Source organism: Aptenodytes patagonicus, chromosome 1, assembly GCF_965638725.1.
Source record: "Aptenodytes patagonicus chromosome 1, bAptPat1.pri.cur, whole genome shotgun sequence".
Lineage (NCBI taxonomy): Eukaryota > Metazoa > Chordata > Aves > Sphenisciformes > Spheniscidae > Aptenodytes > Aptenodytes patagonicus.
Window position 1 is genome coordinate 70,884,744 of NC_134949.1, and position 17,946 is coordinate 70,902,689.

The 17,946-nt window shown below is 44.3% G+C and overlaps 2 protein-coding genes across 4 annotated transcripts; both read left to right on the forward strand.

Annotated features, from left to right (window-relative positions):
* Positions 1–3,058: 3,058 nt before the first annotated feature.
* On the forward strand, positions 3,059–10,318 carry PEX26 (peroxisomal biogenesis factor 26). Of its 3 annotated transcripts, XR_012995642.1 has the most exons (6): positions 3,059–3,476; positions 4,117–4,257; positions 4,650–4,963; positions 5,710–5,856; positions 6,619–7,483; positions 10,263–10,318. XR_012995642.1 is itself a non-coding variant. In XM_076341845.1 (5 exons), the coding sequence occupies exons 1-5, from the start codon at positions 3,064–3,066 to the stop codon at positions 6,720–6,722; spliced, it is 1,119 nt and encodes a 372-aa protein (XP_076197960.1). In that variant the 5' UTR covers positions 3,059–3,063; the 3' UTR covers positions 6,723–9,206. The 3 variants fall into 3 exon arrangements, 2 of the variants coding, with proteins under 2 accessions (XP_076197960.1, XP_076197973.1); XM_076341845.1 differs by lacking the exon at positions 10,263–10,318 and having other exon boundaries at positions 6,619–9,206; XM_076341858.1 differs by lacking the exon at positions 10,263–10,318 and having other exon boundaries at positions 5,710–5,764; positions 6,619–9,206.
* A 52-nt stretch (positions 10,319–10,370) lies between these two features.
* On the forward strand, positions 10,371–15,759 carry LOC143162084 (tubulin alpha-2 chain). Its single transcript, XM_076341830.1, has 5 exons — positions 10,371–10,553; positions 11,896–12,109; positions 12,893–13,041; positions 13,448–14,128; positions 14,901–15,759. The coding sequence occupies exons 1-5, from the start codon at positions 10,371–10,373 to the stop codon at positions 15,192–15,194; spliced, it is 1,521 nt and encodes a 506-aa protein (XP_076197945.1). The 3' UTR covers positions 15,195–15,759.
* The last annotated feature ends 2,187 nt before the right edge of the window (positions 15,760–17,946 follow it).

The window sequence follows — 17,946 nt, forward strand, 5'->3', positions numbered from 1 at the left end:
CAGAGGAGACAACAGAAAAGACTGATTGCCAGCTCTCTGGCCCTGTGACCGTGTGCTGGTCAGATCTGGATTAATACTTGAGACGATTTACCTCAGGAGGCCTTGTTACAGTTGCCTGTAACTCTAAACTCTCCTTGAACTGCCTGGCAGGAGAGGGAGGAGGGGAACCTGTGAATCCACAGCTGATGCAGACACAAACAAGGCCCCTCTGAAATTCACTTTTCTTTTCCCATAGAAAATCAGGATGACAGCAGCAAAAAAATCCTTGATTTCAGATAAAAGGCGAGGAGCTGGGCATCAACATACCACCTGGGACACAAAATCCACTGTGATGCTCCCTCTTACTACCTGTCACTGGCAGCAAGTTTGCTCGACTTCAGCTTTTCTGGTTACTAGAAATTGTTACCCAGGAGCACAGGCAAACATGCTGATTTCCTCCAGCGTTTGTGCAGCAGTATAGCCCTGCTGTGCAGGCTAATTCAGGTACAAGAGTGACTCTCTCAGCTTTAAAAACAGTTTAAGCTGTTGACATTTAAGGAAAGATGGAAAATCAGCATCATTCTTATTTGGCAACGAGTGTCCATGTGACAGTTTAGTTCACCAGCCCAAACAGCCTCAGGCTCCTCTCCAGGGCTGGGCTGCACCTCCTACATTTGCAGCACTGTACTGTGTGGACTCTGCTGCTCCATGACCCTACATAGTAGGAGGAGGGTGCTGGGATGATGGATCAGGCTGACCAGCTGTGCTTGACATCACCCAGCAGAAGAGAGTCCACGCGCTGCATCTGGGCTGCACGAGGAATATGCTGGACTGCCAGGGAGAGAAACGGAGGCAGGGGCCAATGCTGCCCGCGACCAGCTCAACCTCCGAGGCTTCGCGTGTGCCCGAGTCTGGAGCTAGAGCATCTCTCGTCTCCACTAAGATGATTCTATTTCGGAATGATTTCATTTTGCGTGTTAACAAATTGCCAATAAAATTGGTAATTGTTCCTGGCCCAAAGTTAAACAATCCTATTACTGAGTTACTATTATTTGCAGGTCAGAGAGCTGCAAGAGGTTTGGCCTTCAAGGCACCACACTGTCCCCTCTAGGAAGAGCGGTGAAGTACAAAAACATTCTACCATGCCTTACAGAGAAATTAATTTTACCTGTAATTATTGTTATTACAAGGCTGCTTGTTCCACCTTGGCTTCTTAAACAACCACACTGCAACTCATACAGATCTTCTGTTCAAAGCAACTCCTTCCTCTCCCTGACCCTTCCCTGCCTCTAACATAACTGCATGAGTATTGCAGCTCACATATCTTTCCATAGGCCTTTATTAATAAGGAGCATCTGCAGGGAAACAGGATCTGACTCACTCTGCAGCAGCTGCTCCTGCTGCTCACTTCCCCACCTGAAACAACAGTCCCCTGTTTCAAAAGTCGACTCCATCACCGCAGCAGCCAGCTCCAACATCACCAGCGTGATGCTGCGCTGCCCTTCTAAGGGACAGAATATTCTTGGCTGCTCCCCACGAAAGAAATTCTTGAACAATATCTTTGCATATCGCAAACTTACCTTGTTTTTGTGCTGTCTCACTCCTTTTCTGAGTCTCAGTGGGGAGTATCCGGCCAGTGGGAGTCTTTTTAAAAATTGATTCCTTATCCATATTTGGGAATTTGTGCTGGGCACTAGCTGGTACGAGGCATGTTCTTCCCACAGTGCACTTTGGGACTTGTAGTCCCCAAAAAGGAATGTTGTTTTCCAAATTGCAAGTGCCCAGCAACAAAAGTCTGAAATGCCTTTACCTCTGCCTTTGCCTAGCTGCTGGGCCCTTCCTTTTACAATGTTTCTGTGCTGTGTTTTTGCCTCAACCAGCCTGAATCCTCCAGGAAATAACTCCACAGTGAACAGCACAGCGTGCAAACCCCTTGGATGCACTGCTGTGCAAAAGCTGCTGCTGCAGAGTGCTCCTGCCGTTACCGTGAAGGGCAGGTGCACAGTCCTGCCTCCTGCAAACAGCTACTCATGAAAAGACAGTTATGATCAAGTTTTTAATCGTACTCTCCACACTTTCTTCCCTGCTTCCAACACTGAAATGGGACAGAAACTCCCCTTTTAAAAACATATTTCACTTTTTTAACACATTCTGCATCAGCGTATTTTGCTTTTGTAATTAAATAATCATAGTAGGGGGTCAGCATTACAAAATAAATCAATCCTGCCTCTCCTGTAGAGATTCATTTTTGAAAAGAGTTTGCACTGGTTGCCATAACTGCCTTGTAACCAAGACACCCTATTGTTTTTAAATAACAACTGAAGAAGAATGTGAATGTAGGGTACTGATGGAGACGCTGTTGTTATGCCCGAACTCCAGTTCCTTTAACAGCGTAATCTGCTTAAAACCGCGCACACGGGGTGACTGAGGAAAAGGAGGCCGGGAGAGGAGGGCACCCATCATCCCGCCCAGGAGCCTGCTGGCCATGCTGTGCTGCTGGAGCAGCGCGGGGAGCGTCTCCCTTTACTACCCGCCCCAGACCTCTTCTCCTGCCGCCTGGCCGCGGTGAGGAAAGCCGCAGGACGGCAGCCGTGCTGCCTCACTCCGAAGCGGCCTCCTCCGGCCCCCGTTGCTCGGCAGCGACACGCTCGGGGCTGGGCTGACGCCCGGCGGCCGCGGGGGGAACGGCAGCGGCCGCTGCGGGGCTCTGACCCGCCCGCTAACGAGGGCAGCCGAGGCGGAGAGCGGTGGCTTGGCCGTTTCCCCTCGGCAGCCACGCGAGTGAGAAGTTGGAGGGGTTTTTGGCACGGACCGGCACCGACCCCCGGCACGGCCGAAAGCGTCGTGATCCCACAGTCCGCGGTCGCAGCTTCTCGGAGGGCCCGCGGAGACCCCGCTTTTAACCACTACTCCTCGCACAGTCAGCTCTGCCACCGCCCCGACTGCGGGCGGGACGGCCCCCGGGGAGGCCAGCGCGCCGAGGAGCAGCCTCCGCTCCTGCGCCTCGCCCTGGAGGCCGTTGATCCCCCTCCTTCACGCCACCGCTCGACTACATGTCCCGCCGGCCCGCGGGGTGGGGAGAAGATGTCCGCCGAGGCCGCCCTTCCGCTGCCGGGAGGCGGTGGCGCGGGGGTTTCCCCGCGGCCTTCCGGGGTCGCGGGAGGCCGAGCTGCTCCCGCTGTTGTCTGCCCGAGAGGAGCGGAGCCGAACCCCGGGGGGGTAGTGGCGGCGCTGGAGCCGGAGCCGGGCGGGCGGCGGGCGGTGGGGCGCGGGGAGGGCGGCAGCGGCAGTCCTCCCGGCAGCCCTCCCGCCGCCGCCATGAGGAGCGAGCCTCTGGCCTGGCCGCCGGTCTCGGCCCAGGCGGCCTCGCTGCTGGAGGAGGCGGCGGACCTGCTGGTGCTGCACCGGGACTTCGCCGCCGCCGTGGAGAGATGTGAGGCGGGCTGCGACAGCCTGGGCCCCGGGACGGGCCCCGGGACCGGCCCCGGCCCCGAGAGGTGCGAGCGGGGACAGGGCGGCGCTGGGAAGTGGCTCGGTGTTGCATCAGCGTCAGGCAGGCTTCTAACTGCAGACCGTGTCTGCCCCGTTTGTGGTCTTGCTTATTTTTTTTTTTATTAGAGTACTTTTTGGGTTTAAGAAACTAGTTTCTTTTGGCGGGGGGGTTAGGAACCTCTTAGGTTTGAATACAAAGATTATCTGTATGAATGGCAGTAGCACCAGCGGTCCTTGCCGTGGTTTTGCTTAGCTTTTTCTTAATTATCTAAATGAATGGAGGGTGGCGCTTGTTGCTAAAAAGCGAGTTAGTAACTGTTTAAAACCCGGCTTGGCTTTGGCTGCTATTTGATAACGGCCTGTCTACGTTTACATGTTTCGTATGAAGGGATCTGTGCGTGTTTGAGGGAAGCGAGGTGTGCCTGGGGGCCTTCCTCGCGTCCTAGAGATACAGGCTCTGTGCATCTTCTCGGGGGGTTGAATTTGCCTTTTTATCGAGGGTGAGGGGTAGGAGGAGAGGGAAAGGAGGGGAAGCGGCTGTTGGAGAACTGTAGAGTACCTAGGCTAGGCTGCAGCTCACTGGAAGGGATGCAAGGGGAAACGTGGTTGTAAGAAGTGCTTATTTAGGTGTCTCTTCGTTACCAGTTCTGCAGAAGTGAAATGCTCCCTTTGTGTTGTGGGGATTCAGGCGCTGGCTGAGATGAACCGGTGGAGAGAAGTTCTATCTTGGGTCCTACAGTATTACCATGTCCCCGAACATCTGCCTCCAAAAGTTCTGGAGCTGTGGTGAGTTTTTGTCTGTGGCTGTCAGATACACAGGCCTTGCGTTATTTAAGTTTAATAGCAGGCCAGACTTGAATATTGTGTGATATTTTCACTTTGCACGGTGTAAGTGAGGATGAAAGCAGAACCTGGGACAGCCTGTTCTCGACCTGTGTGTGCTGGAGCATGCCTGCAGGCCAGCAGATTGCTTTATGGTGATAAAGTACAAAAAGGGTGATGCTGAGAAAGTAACATCAGTGGTTGCACCTATTGTCTGCCTCAGAAATCTCTCTGTATTTCAAGCGTGTAGACCCTGATACACGCCTTCATGATAGCTGCTTGTGGGTAGTAACTGTCAGTGATCTCAACTTTTACAAAGAGTTAGTGTTTTCTAATATTTCTTTCTCCTGTTTCAGTATCCTGTTATACAGCAAAGTGAGAGAGCCCCAGGTGATGCTGGAGGTTGGCAGTAGCTGGCTGAGAGACCAAACCAATAAGAGCCTCCCCGAGTACGGTTCATTGCTGGAGCTCTATCTGTTGCATGTGTTGCTTCCGCTTGGCCGGTTTGAGGGGGCAGAAGAGCTTGTACGCGGCTGTGGTGTCATTGACAGCGAGCGGCAGCTAGCATTTCTCGGGGCCATTTGTGAAAGCCGATGTCAGTGGACTCAACGGGAAGAGATGCTCTCGGCTGCTGAAGAGCAGCAAGACGCAGCACCAGAAACTGTTTTGGGTAGGCTTTCCCTCTGTTGTTTGTGCTCCTCTTCTTTTTTATAATTTTATTTTAAGTTAGTTGGTCCCTTACTAACAAAGGGTAGCAAGTATTAACTATGTATTAAGAATATTGTCATGACAAACCGGCCTCGAGGAAGTCCTGTTGGGTATCACACCCACAGCAGGAAATGGAAGACTTAGTGATCCATTTGCTGGCAATTATAAAGCGTATTTAGTCTCTGCCGATGTCAGGAGATGAGAATTGTTTTACAGGTTCAAAAGCACTTCAGAATAAATGTTGTGGTTTTTTTTTTTTTTTTAAAGGTACAACAGGAAAACTAAAACTACCTAGCAGTCCTTTAAGGGTACATTTTATTGGCTCTGTGTACTCTCTGTTTCGTCTCCATTTACAGTCAAGCCCATGTAGAACAATACATGTCTGGCATTTAAAGTACTGCTTCTCCTCCAGAACTGTAAATCACTTGACGTTATTTCCCAGGAGAGAAGCTGGCATTACTGTGGTATAAGATCATATTATACTAAAGTAGATGCCTAGAAAAAAGGTATGATGAATTGTATTACAAAATCGTACTGTTTCTCTGTTCCCTATTATAAAAAAAAAAAACCAAACCTCAACTCAACTCTCATGCAATCAAACTAAGAACAGACTTACTTTAGTATCGTAGTTTCTTATTATCTGTATCTATGTGATTACTTTTTTTTACTTTACTTTGCCCTAACAGCCTTTCTGTTCTTGTGTTCTAGGTGCTCTGTCCCAAAAGCTCTTGACCCTGTTGACATTGCTACGTAGAGCACTAAGGTCCGTGTCAAGCCACTTCTATTTACTTCCTTACAAAAAGATGCTCCTGGCTACTTTTCTGCTGTACCTGGTGGTGGTGAGATTAGACCCAGGTACAGTATTAAGCTTTTCAATTTTTTAAATTCCATTATGGTTACAGAGAAGAAAATAGTTGCTTTTAATAGATTTGGTCTGTGTAAATGTCTCGTCTTTTGGGAGACACAAAAAGTGGGTGACTAGGAGCTTACTATTAGGCTTGTTTCTAATGTTTCCAGTTGCAATCCATATAGAAAGAGGTAGCTCTACAAAAGCTGGTTTTCTGAAAACAGTTATTCTATCCTCAGCTCTTTCCAACAGACAAGGTACAGACTGTGAGAGACAGGCTGAGCTGTTCTAGACTCAGCCTCTGCCTCAGTCAACTTGAGGTGCTACAAGGTGAATGTTTCCTGGAAGAGTGGTTGCCTGACAGGCTGTCCTGTCAGGAAAGTGGAGAGTTGCCCAGGGCAGCAACGTAGTTGTGCATTTGATCTGCTTGTGCTGGAGTTTCACTAGTGATGGCTGCTGCTGTCGCTGAAGAATGGGCTGGTACTGTGACATAGAGGTGGCAGCTGGGGCATGGAGGGGATGGGTGTTTCCCCTTCTGCTGGGTGACAGGTGCTCCATAGCTATTCTGCAAATAGTCCATTGGAAAATACTGAAGGCGGCTTGCTAGGGATGGGAACATTGCCCTGAGGGAAGGCCCAAGTACTGAGCCGAACAGAAGGAAGACAGACAACTAGGTTTCGATTAACTCTAGTTGGGATTAGTTCTTTCTTACTATGTTTAGCGTATCTTTTATAATGAAAGGCTCTTCTGCTTTTTGTTTTGTTCTGCAGCTTCTCCCACATCACTGCCATTCATTTACAAACTGGTCCAGCTCTTCCGACAGGCTTGGGCAGCTGTATTTTCTCCAATCCGTAGGCCTCCGATTCAAGACTAAGTGTCTTCCATCACAGAATGCGTTTTTCTCTGCTGCTGTAAAAGTGTCAGCTTGTCTTGAGGATGTTACCGGGCTGTTCAAGGACCATTGAAATCAGTGTCCTAACTGAGATGACGACCTGTGAACTCCTGTGTGGTGATACCTTTGTTTCTTCAGGCAGGGAATGGTGGTGTATGGATTTTGAAACCATGCCAAGTATTCCTGACGTTTTGCTTGGCTCTACAGCACTGTTCTGTCCAACACCAGGGTAAAGCCACTCCTTCTGTAATCTACAACTGAATAAGAATCCTCCTTTTCAAACACTTTGCTTTGGATGTAGCTCTTGAGTGAGGGTCATGTAGCCAGTTATGAACTATGGGAGAAGGTTTCATCTTTGCAAATGCTGGGCAGTTCTCTGAACAAGTGAAATAGTGTTCCTGGAGGCATGACTGTAAAAGGCAACGGACTACCAATAACTAGGGGAATATTCTGTTTTGCCTGAAGACATCTGAAAAGCCCAGTTCCTGCAGCATGGGATTTAGGACAAGCATGTGGAAGAAAAACACTGGAGAAAGTGAAGCCTATTGCATGTTGAAGGCCATGGTTTCTCTTGTGACTGATGCCTCCTTACACAGGCCCTCTTGATTTTAGTCATATTTAAGCCAGAAAGCCAAGGTGGTGGGCCACAAAGACTATTGTGCTGCACCTACTCTTCTTAAATGCAAATTACAGCACTTCGTGCTTGCCTGATGCGTAGTAATTCTTAGGAGCACGTGGTGGTGGTAAGGAAATGGACTTATTTTTTTAAACTATATTCTTTATTATTGTCTAGTTGAACAACAGAAGTTGTTGCATTGTTTTACTCTTTCCCTACCTCTTGCTTTGTTTATGTAGATGTCAAAAAGTCTCAGTATGTCTAGAATTGCCCCCCACACCCCCAATACCTAAACTCCTGGGTTACATGGGAGCCATTTAGCAGTGCTCTATTATTCAGAACAAAAGTCTATCGAAAGGTAGAAAGAGAGACTTCTCTGAGATCCCAAAACCTTCCCCAGAGCTGTGGCAGGAAAATTACTATCTTTGCAGAAGATCTGTCACCAGACCAACCCCATTTCCAACCACTTGAGGCAGAAATTGGAGGTCTGGGGTAGAACATTAATTTCTTCTCCATCCATCCACCTATCATCGATTGACAAAGGGTAAATTCCAAAGGAGAGAGCACTGACCTACTTAAATACTGCTTTCACTGGAGCAAACTGTTGTGTGCTGGAGAGGACAAGTTAAAGGCAAGGAGCCTTTGTGACAAACAAGTAGCCCGCCATCCCAGCATCTGTGCCAAAAGGATGCAGGCTGACTGATGTCAGCCTAAACTACAAAATGTTGAACAAATCAGCCTTTTTGGTGGGCAAATTCTATCCAATGCACCAAACCTGTGAAAAGTAGCCAATACAAATCTCAGTGTGGTGTCTTACAACAGTAGTGCCCTTCAGGTTGTTCCTTTGTCTCTAGCAATAGCCATACACTGAGGTGGTGGCTATTTGTTTTCTTCGCACGGATAGCAGCCTGTTGGTGCCTTCAAACTTTGTGCAATCTGTTGCTTTGCTACCTACCGGGACACTTTAAAACAGTCTGCATCTTCACTGCTAAAAATAGGTCTGTGTCTATTTCTTTTTGAATTATCCCAATAGAGTAATACTCCAATATTAGTGTCAGATAAACTGGGGCAGGTCATTCACGAATGCAGTAACGACCGTGCCTAGTTGTTTCGAGTAAAAACCAAAACAATCCCATATCCCTCCCCAAAGTTTTTGTCTCTGTTAGGACTTTACACCAGGGTAAGTAGCACATAATGCTTCACCATATTAAAAAGTTCTCTCTTAAATGCTCTGTGCACATAGGGAAGAGTTGCTTTTGATATTGCTAGATGGTTCTTGTAATCCAACTGTAAGTGTAATTACAACTCTGCAACCCACAGTGGATGGGAAACCAGGTAGAATAAAACACAGAAGCTCTGTCTGAAGTTGAGCTCTTTCAAGAAATGACTGGGTTGTGTCTACTGGCCCCCTGCTTTGCAAGGCCTCACTTTAAGTCCTTTGTAAGCCAGTTAATGAAATAGCAAACTTCAGAGTGAAGTCAGGCCAAATTTTCACCAAATTGACTCCTTGGGAAACAACCATTTTTTGCTCTAGTTTTCTATTAATGTTTTTAGTTAGATGCCAGAGATGCAATTTTGGAGGTTGGGACCAGTGGTCTGAGCAGGCCATACGTTATGTTTAGAATGCTGTTAAATGTCATAGCTGCTCATTTACCAGGACTTTTAACATTCAACTTGATTTTAAGCGTAGGTTGGTAACCTCCACTTTTTTTGAGTACTACTGATTTTGCATTTGTATTGTATTTAATTCATCATGAGAGGGCAAGAAGGCAGAAATGAGCTATCGTTTTTTTGCAATTAATACTAAAATTGCGATATTTAATTTTCACAATAAAGTGACGACTGATTTACCTCTTTGTAGAGTTGCTTATTTGTGCTGTGATTAAGTATATGAAAACTTTTGCGTTAAATGTATTGATACTCTACAGTTTTCAAGTAATTTCCGGAAATGTTTCACTACATGTCCTCATTGTACAGACATATTTGAATTAAGTAGAGGACTTGCTCAGTGTGAATCTGACGAGATCTAATCAACTGATGATGTTGGTAGGCTGTAAGTCCGCATTTTCATAGGAGCTCAGAGAGTGATAATTACTTTCTGTGAAAGATCCAGAATTTTTTTTTTTTTTTTTTTTTTTAAAAATACGTGTGTCTCTACCTTTGGATGGCCAAGACCAGTACTACCAAGAATAAAGTCCCTGGTATTTATCTTTAGCAGTGTTTTTCTCTGCACTCTCATCATATCATGGAGGGAAAAGACATAGCCAGAGAGAATGTGTGTGTGTGCCATGAGTATGTGAACTTTCTGCTAGTAACTCCAGGTATAAGAGCAAATCATAGTTCTGCTTTTTTGTTTTGCCATCTTCTTGCTAGATGAAAAAAAATTGTATTGGCCCATACTGTAGGCAGCTGAAAGGCTGAAGAACAGTTGTCTATAATCAGATGATCAGAGGTCACAAAGATAAGGAATGGCTGGCGGAAAGACAAGGTTTGGTGTCTTAGCACCAGGAGACAAGAAGATAATTCAATGTACCTTGTGCACAGATGATCAAATAGTCAAGTGGAATTCCTTGCAGCTCAACCTGTTCCCCAATTCATTTCAATCAGTGGAACGTAGGCAAGTTAACTCCATGTCCACCATTCATCTACAGTCACCTTTGTCAGAAAGACGCCATTTAAAAATGATGCCACCTTTTGAAAGTGTAAATGAAGAAATTCTGAAATGGTTAATAAACTTTTAAATGATTTATCAGTAGCATATTCACCAGTTGTTAAGAGTTTTAAGGAAGGAAACCAGTTATTTGTGAAGATGCTCCGTATGTGTTAAAATTCTGGTTACTAATACCAGTTGTAACCAGTCGTAATTTTCTTTTTTTTTCTTTTTTTTTTTTAAAAAAAAATCCAAGGTTTAGCTTGGAGAATTAACTGGGAAGACTTGCTTAAGGACAGACTTTAGGGCTGCATCCTGTACATGGGTGAAAGCAGGCTGCTGGTGTAACAGGTGAGTGGATGGAATGGGATGGTTGCCTGGGAGAGATTATGACCTCTCCTGCCTACGCTGTGATGCTGCGGGGCCCCTGCCAGTGGGGTGTGGATGCCCTGCCACCTTGCACCAGGCTGCTTATACAACAGTAGAAACATCAGTAACCAAAGCTGCCGCTACCAATCAAGAAAGGAAGCACGCAGGAGAAACCATGGTAAGAAAAGAATCAGATTATTTTATGAGATAATGAGCAATGAGTTTGACCTTCTGTTTCCCCCTACTCTGGTCAAGATCTGAGCAAAGGTGGGAAGGTTGAAGTGACTTTTTTTGCTTCATTTTGGGGGCAACAAATCTTGTTCACAGTGTACAAATAAACTATTGTGTTAGTTTCTTGGTAAATAAATTTACAGTCCAATATGTACAGCTACATTTGTGTTAATAAATTTATTATAAGGAAAGTCACATGCAGAAAAAGGAGGATGGGGTTTTCCTTTCTGGGTAGAAGTACTCTTGGATGTACTTTGAATACAGTATGTTTAACCCTGTATTAATGTCCCTTTCCTACTAGCTTGTGAGTATTAAAATTAAGAGCAAAAAAGTGTGGATGTTTCCCTAGATACTCCGTAAGACTGGATGGTAATCATCTGCCAAAAGATTCATATTCAAATATACCGTGTCTAACGAGTGTTTTTGAGAGAACCCTTTAAATTCACAATACTTGGGAGTCTGCATAGCAATCTGCAGAAGAAGACATGCTTCTTTTTCTTTTAGAATATATTATATTTTGTGTTTCAGATTTCTGTTATTAAACTATGTGCATGACACAGTAATAAACACTTTAGAAACTGATTATTGACTGAACAGCCATGATTACAGAAGTGTACGTATGAGAAGGATTTCTCAGGAGATTAATTTAGTCCAACACGTAAAAAGTACCAAGTCCTCTTGAGTATCAAGTTAACTCTTCACATGTTAAATTGAATTAAAAGTACCCAGGGAATGGGCCGAAACAATCAGTGGTTGAAATTAATTAAGGTACTAAAGGCACTTAAATTCTAGTTCCTTTAATTTCTACGAACCTGTTTTCCACCCGTCTAACACACATGTTCAACAGAAGGTTGAGAGATCAGAAGATACTTCATTCTCTTTGCTTTATCTGTATATCAATAAGGCAGCATAGTTGTGTCTTGTCCCAGACAACTGGACTTGGCTCATATTCCTTAGCTGGGACCTACTGTTGTTTATTTTGTGTACCTCTATGCAGTTTTTCTATCTGTATGGGCTTATGTGCACTTACATGTAGATCTCGTGTACTGTACACCACGTGTAGGCATGGCTGCAAATCTCTAGCTGTTGTGATTATTGTTTCTTTCTACGCATAGCAAAATATTTTTCTTCCTATTTGTAAATAAGTGTCAGAATATTTTCCATTAATTCCAGTCTCGTGGAAAATTTTGTACTCATTGATTGATTTGGGGTTTCAGGCAAGATCAGCTTATAGACTCCTAGGATATTCACTGGTTCTTCTCACCGTTTCCCTTGTCCTCCCCTTTCAGCGTGAGTGCATCTCTGTTCACATTGGTCAAGCCGGAGTTCAAATCGGCAATGCATGTTGGGAACTCTTCTGTCTGGAGCATGGCATTCAGCCAAATGGCACCTTCATCGACCAACCCAGCAATGATGACTCTTTTGCCACATTCTTCAGAGAGACAAGCTCTAGAAAATACGTGCCCCGGGCTATCATGGTGGACTTGGAGCAAACTGTAATAGGTCAGTATAGAACTAATCTTGGAAAATAGAAATGAATTAACTCTTCTGGGTGCTAAAGTCCAGATCACTGAATAGCGGGACAATGCCCTTACCATTAGGGATGATCCCAACATGCGGGCAAAACATACAGATTTTAAGTTTTTAATACCAGGTATTACTAAAAGCTCTGTTATTCTCAATGAAAAGATGAAAACTGGACTGAACTCTGTCATGGGTGTCTACTAATAGTTAATGAAATCAAAAGTTTACTATTGTTTAAACCTCCACTGGCTATGAGTACAATTTAGCCTCCCTAAAGAGATTCCTTTCTGGTCTTTTTTTGTGGTGATATTTTTCCTTTGCTAACTGATGGAAAATGCTTTTCTCACATTCAGATGTAAGAGAGGAGCATGAAGAATCAGACAACAGAAGTGTCCTGACAAGGAAAACCACTGTTTTGCCCTTGCAAATCTCCTCTTTTTCCAGTCATTCCCCTGAAGGTTCTGATGGGTCTTCATCTGATCCGTATATAGAGCTGAAATTTTACCACAGCATGGCTCAGCCCTCATTTGATAAATGAATTCATTTGTATAACACAGCAACTTATACTTGGAGCACAGTCCACTTCTTTTTTTTCAAAACTGAGAGCATCTCAGATGATACTCCTCACATCTGTACTCTTTTTCAATATACCGATCTTCTGTACCATTTTCTGCCAACATAAAATGCTCCATTTGTTTTGCAAACATTATCAACCTTGGTGAATTATCTCTTCCAAGCTTATGCTTTTTCTCTCTTGTTCAGATGAAGTGCGGACTGGCACCTACCGGCAGCTTTTCCACCCGGAACAGCTGATCACTGGAAAGGAAGATGCAGCAAATAATTATGCACGCGGCCACTACTCTGTTGGCAAAGACAAAATTGACATGGCATTAGATCGTATCCGCAAGCTGGTACGCACTATTACATTGGAAGCAAGACCTTAGGAGGGTGGGAGGGGAAATAAACACCACATACATTTTTTTTGATAGTGGCTCTCATTTTGCTTTTTCTATTGTCATTGGCTCAGAACAGAGAAATGCAGATCCCGGATGTCCCACCTTAGTTTTCAGATGAATGGAAGACTTGAATGGAAAACCTCAAATATTGCTATAGCATTATTATTGTAAGAAAAAAAACCAGTATCACTCTGTTGATAGTCTAGCCTGAGATTTACAGGGGAAAACAGACAATGAGAATTTCTGGGGAAACTGCTGACTTCTGTGCTGTGCACTGGGTGTGGGTGTTGCTGTCTGTATTTGAGGGTGTAATTTAAAGATGTGTTCACTTACTCTTTCACTTTTCCTGTTGACTTTCTAGACTGATGCCTGTTCTGGGCTGCAAGGGTTCCTGATCTTCCACAGCTTTGGTGGGGGTACTGGCTCTGGCTTCACCTCCTTACTGATGGAACGCCTCTCTGTGGATTACGGAAAGAAGTCCAAACTGGAGTTTGCCATCTACCCGGCCCCTCAGGTCTCCACCGCTGTGGTGGAGCCTTACAATTCCATCCTGACCACGCACACCACCCTGGAGCACTCGGACTGCGCCTTCATGGTGGATAATGAGGCCATCTATGACATCTGCCGCCGAAACCTGGACATCGAGCGCCCCACTTACACTAACCTCAACCGCCTCATCAGCCAGATCGTCTCCTCCATCACCGCCTCGCTGCGCTTTGACGGTGCCCTCAATGTGGATCTGACAGAGTTCCAGACAAACCTGGTGCCCTACCCGCGCATCCACTTCCCCTTAGTGACCTACGCCCCCATCATCTCCTCCGACAGAGCATATCACGAGCAGCTCTCGGTGGCTGAAATCACCAGCTCCTGCTTTGAGCCCAACAACCAGATGGTGAAGTGTGACCCAAGACATGGGAAGTACATGGCCTGCTGCATGCTCTACCGTGGCGACGTAGTTCCCAAAGACGTCAATGTAGCAATTGCTGCCATCAAGACCAACAGATCCCTCCAGTTTGTCGACTGGTGTCCAACAGGCTTCAAGGTGAGCATGGCTGCCATGAACTTCTCTTTAATGTTTCAAGGGCAAGTTCAGTCTATTGGAAAACTTGTATTTAAAGTTTTAGATCTTGCATGTTTTCCAATTGTGAGATGAAGGAACATAAGAAAGATGCATTGGTATAAAATGTGCCCTTTCTCCTCTGGACATCCCATTGACACAGACTCCTAAATATTTAAATAAATGCAAGCATATACAGTATTTCTATATTCAGTACAGGAGAATGTCAACCCTATAGGACTTTAAACTTAAAGAAATTGCATTTTAGAAGAAAGATAAAGGTAAGGCTTATACTCTGCAGACACCGAGACACTTGAGTGTCCTTCATGGGATTTAAAAAAACAAGCCAAACAAACAAAAAACCCCCAAAAGTTATCAATAATATATTGTTGGCAAGTGAAACATGCCTACAACATCTCCTCAAAGAGAGATTTTTTTCATTGTCCCCAATTTTTCCATGCATACTGACATATTTTTATAAGTTTTTCTTCATTTAGAGTCCAGTTCTGGTTGGTTTCCCTTTTTTTTTTTTTTTTTTTTTTTTTTTTGCCTTGAGTGAGGGTAAGGAATTGACTTATGCACAAAAAAGTAGCTTAAATGACATTAGACTTAACACTGATGTGGTTTGGGTTTTTCCCTACCTCTTTTCCTCCCCCCACCAATGGTTTTACAATTTTCTTACCCTGTTTATTGCCTAATTTTGTCCCTTTTCTCATAACTCTCTTTATTCCTCCATCTTTTCCATTGTTCTTTGCAGGTTGGGATCAACTATCAGCCTCCTACCGTTACACCAGGAGGAGACCTAGCCCAGGTTGAGCGAGCAGTCTGCATGCTGAGCAACACCACGGCCATTGCAGATGCCTGGGCAAGGCTCGACCACAAGTTTGATCTGATGTACACCAAGAGAGCTTTTGTGCACTGGTATGTTAGTGAAGGCATGGAGGAAGGAGAATTCGCAGAGGCCCGAGAAGACCTGTCTGCCCTGGAGAAAGACTATGAAGAAGTGGGAACTGACTCATTTGAAGAAGAAAATGAGGGAGAGGAATCTTAAAATTCACTCTGCCCTTTTCTGTGCATAAGATTGTCTCTATGTCTCTTTTTTTCATGTGGCTGCATTTCTGCTTGTCTCACACACACCAAGTCCATTGCCATCTTAGTAGACTATAAACAGGATGGGTTCTCCACTATGACATCACAAGGTAGTAAATGCAGGATATATGACCAGCTAATCATTAGTCACTTTGCCTCAGAGGGTGACAGGCTTCATATTTTTTGCTAATATATCCTGAAAGGATCTCTGTCATCGATACTGTCGTTTATTCAATACAAAGATACAGTCATGTAGCTGTAATATTATTTGAGGAACTCGTGCTTCAGAATGTCCCACGTAATTGCTACGGACACTATGTAAGGAGAAGTTACCCGCAGTGCTCAGTCTTTATTTCATACTAATTTGAAACGTAATGTTTGTAAAGCTGTAAGATGTAGTGAGAACTCTGTTGATGCCAAGAACATACAGCTTGTTCTAGTACCCTTGCTTCTACAGAATCCACAGTGCGGGGTGGTTAGAAGGTGTGATTTTGCCAGCTGCCATGAGTAGGGGCACAATTCAGGTACTCTTAGCTTCAGCAGGAGTTTAGAGCACACTATGCTTGTGCAGCGACTGTGTAACAATCATAACTGGATTAGTCTGGAGGCACAAGTATGCTGACAATTCTGTTGTAACTGCTAAATGAACAACATCTGTGACAGAGTTAAGGGCCTTAAATGATCAGCTTGTGGCATGCAGGACAGAAACATTATCAGCTCCATCAGACTTAGGGAGATCACAATAAATCAGAACCATGGCAAAAAAATGTGTGATAGGTATAGGTGGGATGTCTAAGAACACCAGGTATGACTTCACAGCTTAAGTCTTCATAAGGTATATTTTTGTATATTCCCATTGTTTTAGGATTTTAGAACAATATATTGTTAAGGCACGCAGGCAGGTGGCCAGCCATGGCCTGAGGTTAAACTGATGGGATAACAAGAGAAACTGTTCGATGTTGCAAATAATGGAACAGGAAAAGTGACTGGCCAATCCTAACCTGTATCTAAAGTAACGAGGTAACAGCAGGAGAAGCTACCAGGCATTGCATATAGTGAAAGGGGAGTTTTGGGGCCCCCCGCCTTGAGTGTAAGATATCAACAGAAAGTGAAGGGGGTGTCGGTTTACTGGGGGTACTAACTAAAGCTGAAATTACCAAATAAAGGTGTAAAATTAGCAGAACGGGGCCAATGGTGAAAAAATGGGGTGTGTGTGTATGTGTCTGTCTATTTGGGAAGGGGAGGGAGCAAGAGAAAGGTAATAGAAGGTAATGGAAGGTAAAGAAAATGGTGTCCATTTGGGGGTACCTGTCAAGCAGCCCTGTGCTTGAACAATGCCTGCAGCAAGACAATAAGCCTGTTGTGCTGACCTTGCCATGTGTGTCTGACTTGCTTATGAGCTTATGGTTATCTGGAAGGTTTCCCTTAACACTGATGAAGGGGAGGCACCCTGGAGACCAAATATATACCACTGTTATTTTAATGCTGGATTTACTATTGATCTTTCATAAGTTTCTTTAAAAAAAAAAAAAAGCCATGTTTTCACTGAAACATATTCATGGCATACAACTCCAGCAGGGCTACAGAAATGCATTATGTTTTGCCCAAACTGTTGAGGAGCGTTGTCCCCTTTCTGGTAAATCTGTTTGTATTAAGTTTGCTAAAAGGTCATAAAGAAAAGCAGGCACATCCAGAAACATCGCTGATGTAGTTGGTCTGCAAAATGAATGGCTGATCTTTATATTAGAAACTATAGTTCTGAACTTGCTATAGTAGGGGAGATAATTCTGCAAGTCCAGATCTAATTCTATAATTTTTAACATATATGGAGAAATTTTGTATATGACAATTCTTACCAAAAAGGAGATAACTCTTTTGAAACTGTATCCCAACATGTACTTAATTTTTCTTTATTTAAAAGTAATTTTAAAAATACATAGCACAGTTCTCTGTTTCAGGGATAATGCCTAAAAGCCAGTATTTTATCAATAGAGCAGTTTTGTGTGGGTACTGTAGACTTCGGGATTTCAGAAATAGCTGAAATGAGATGCTGTCAATTCTCCCAGTAGGTGGCAACAGAATGACAGAATGTAGTTCTACAGGGGACACGGGGAAGCATTTATATCTTCATTCACCTAACGTAAGAAGGTATTATAATGTGTGGGAAATGCAAAGACTTTCACACACCAAATTAAAAGCGAAAGAGGTTTTTGTATGATCACTAAAGAACTTCTTAGGAGTGCACTGTTTTGTAGGATCATAGAATCATTAAGGTTGGAAAAGACCTCTAAGATCATCGAGTCCAACCATCATCCCAACACCACCATGCCCACTAAACCATCTCCCTAAGTGCTTCATCTACATGTCTTTTAAATACTTCCAGGGATGGGGACTCAACCACTTCCCTGGGCAGCCTGTTCCAATGTTTAACCACAATGGCACATTGTGGATAGCACATTACTGTTCTAAAATAGTCCACGATTCTGCCACTATTGGTGAGTCACTTAGATAACCGATCTGTAGGGAGTGATGTACATCTGGTAGAGGAGATAAAGAAGCTAACTGTCCTTCATTTGTCTGTTGACGTATTTTGATCTCTAGTCAAAACAGAAGTGATAGATCACAGGACTTAGTGGTTCTCTTGGCCTACAATCTGGTGGACAGTACTTCTAAGCTCTAGATTATTCAAAAATGCTATTTTCAGAGATGTGTCT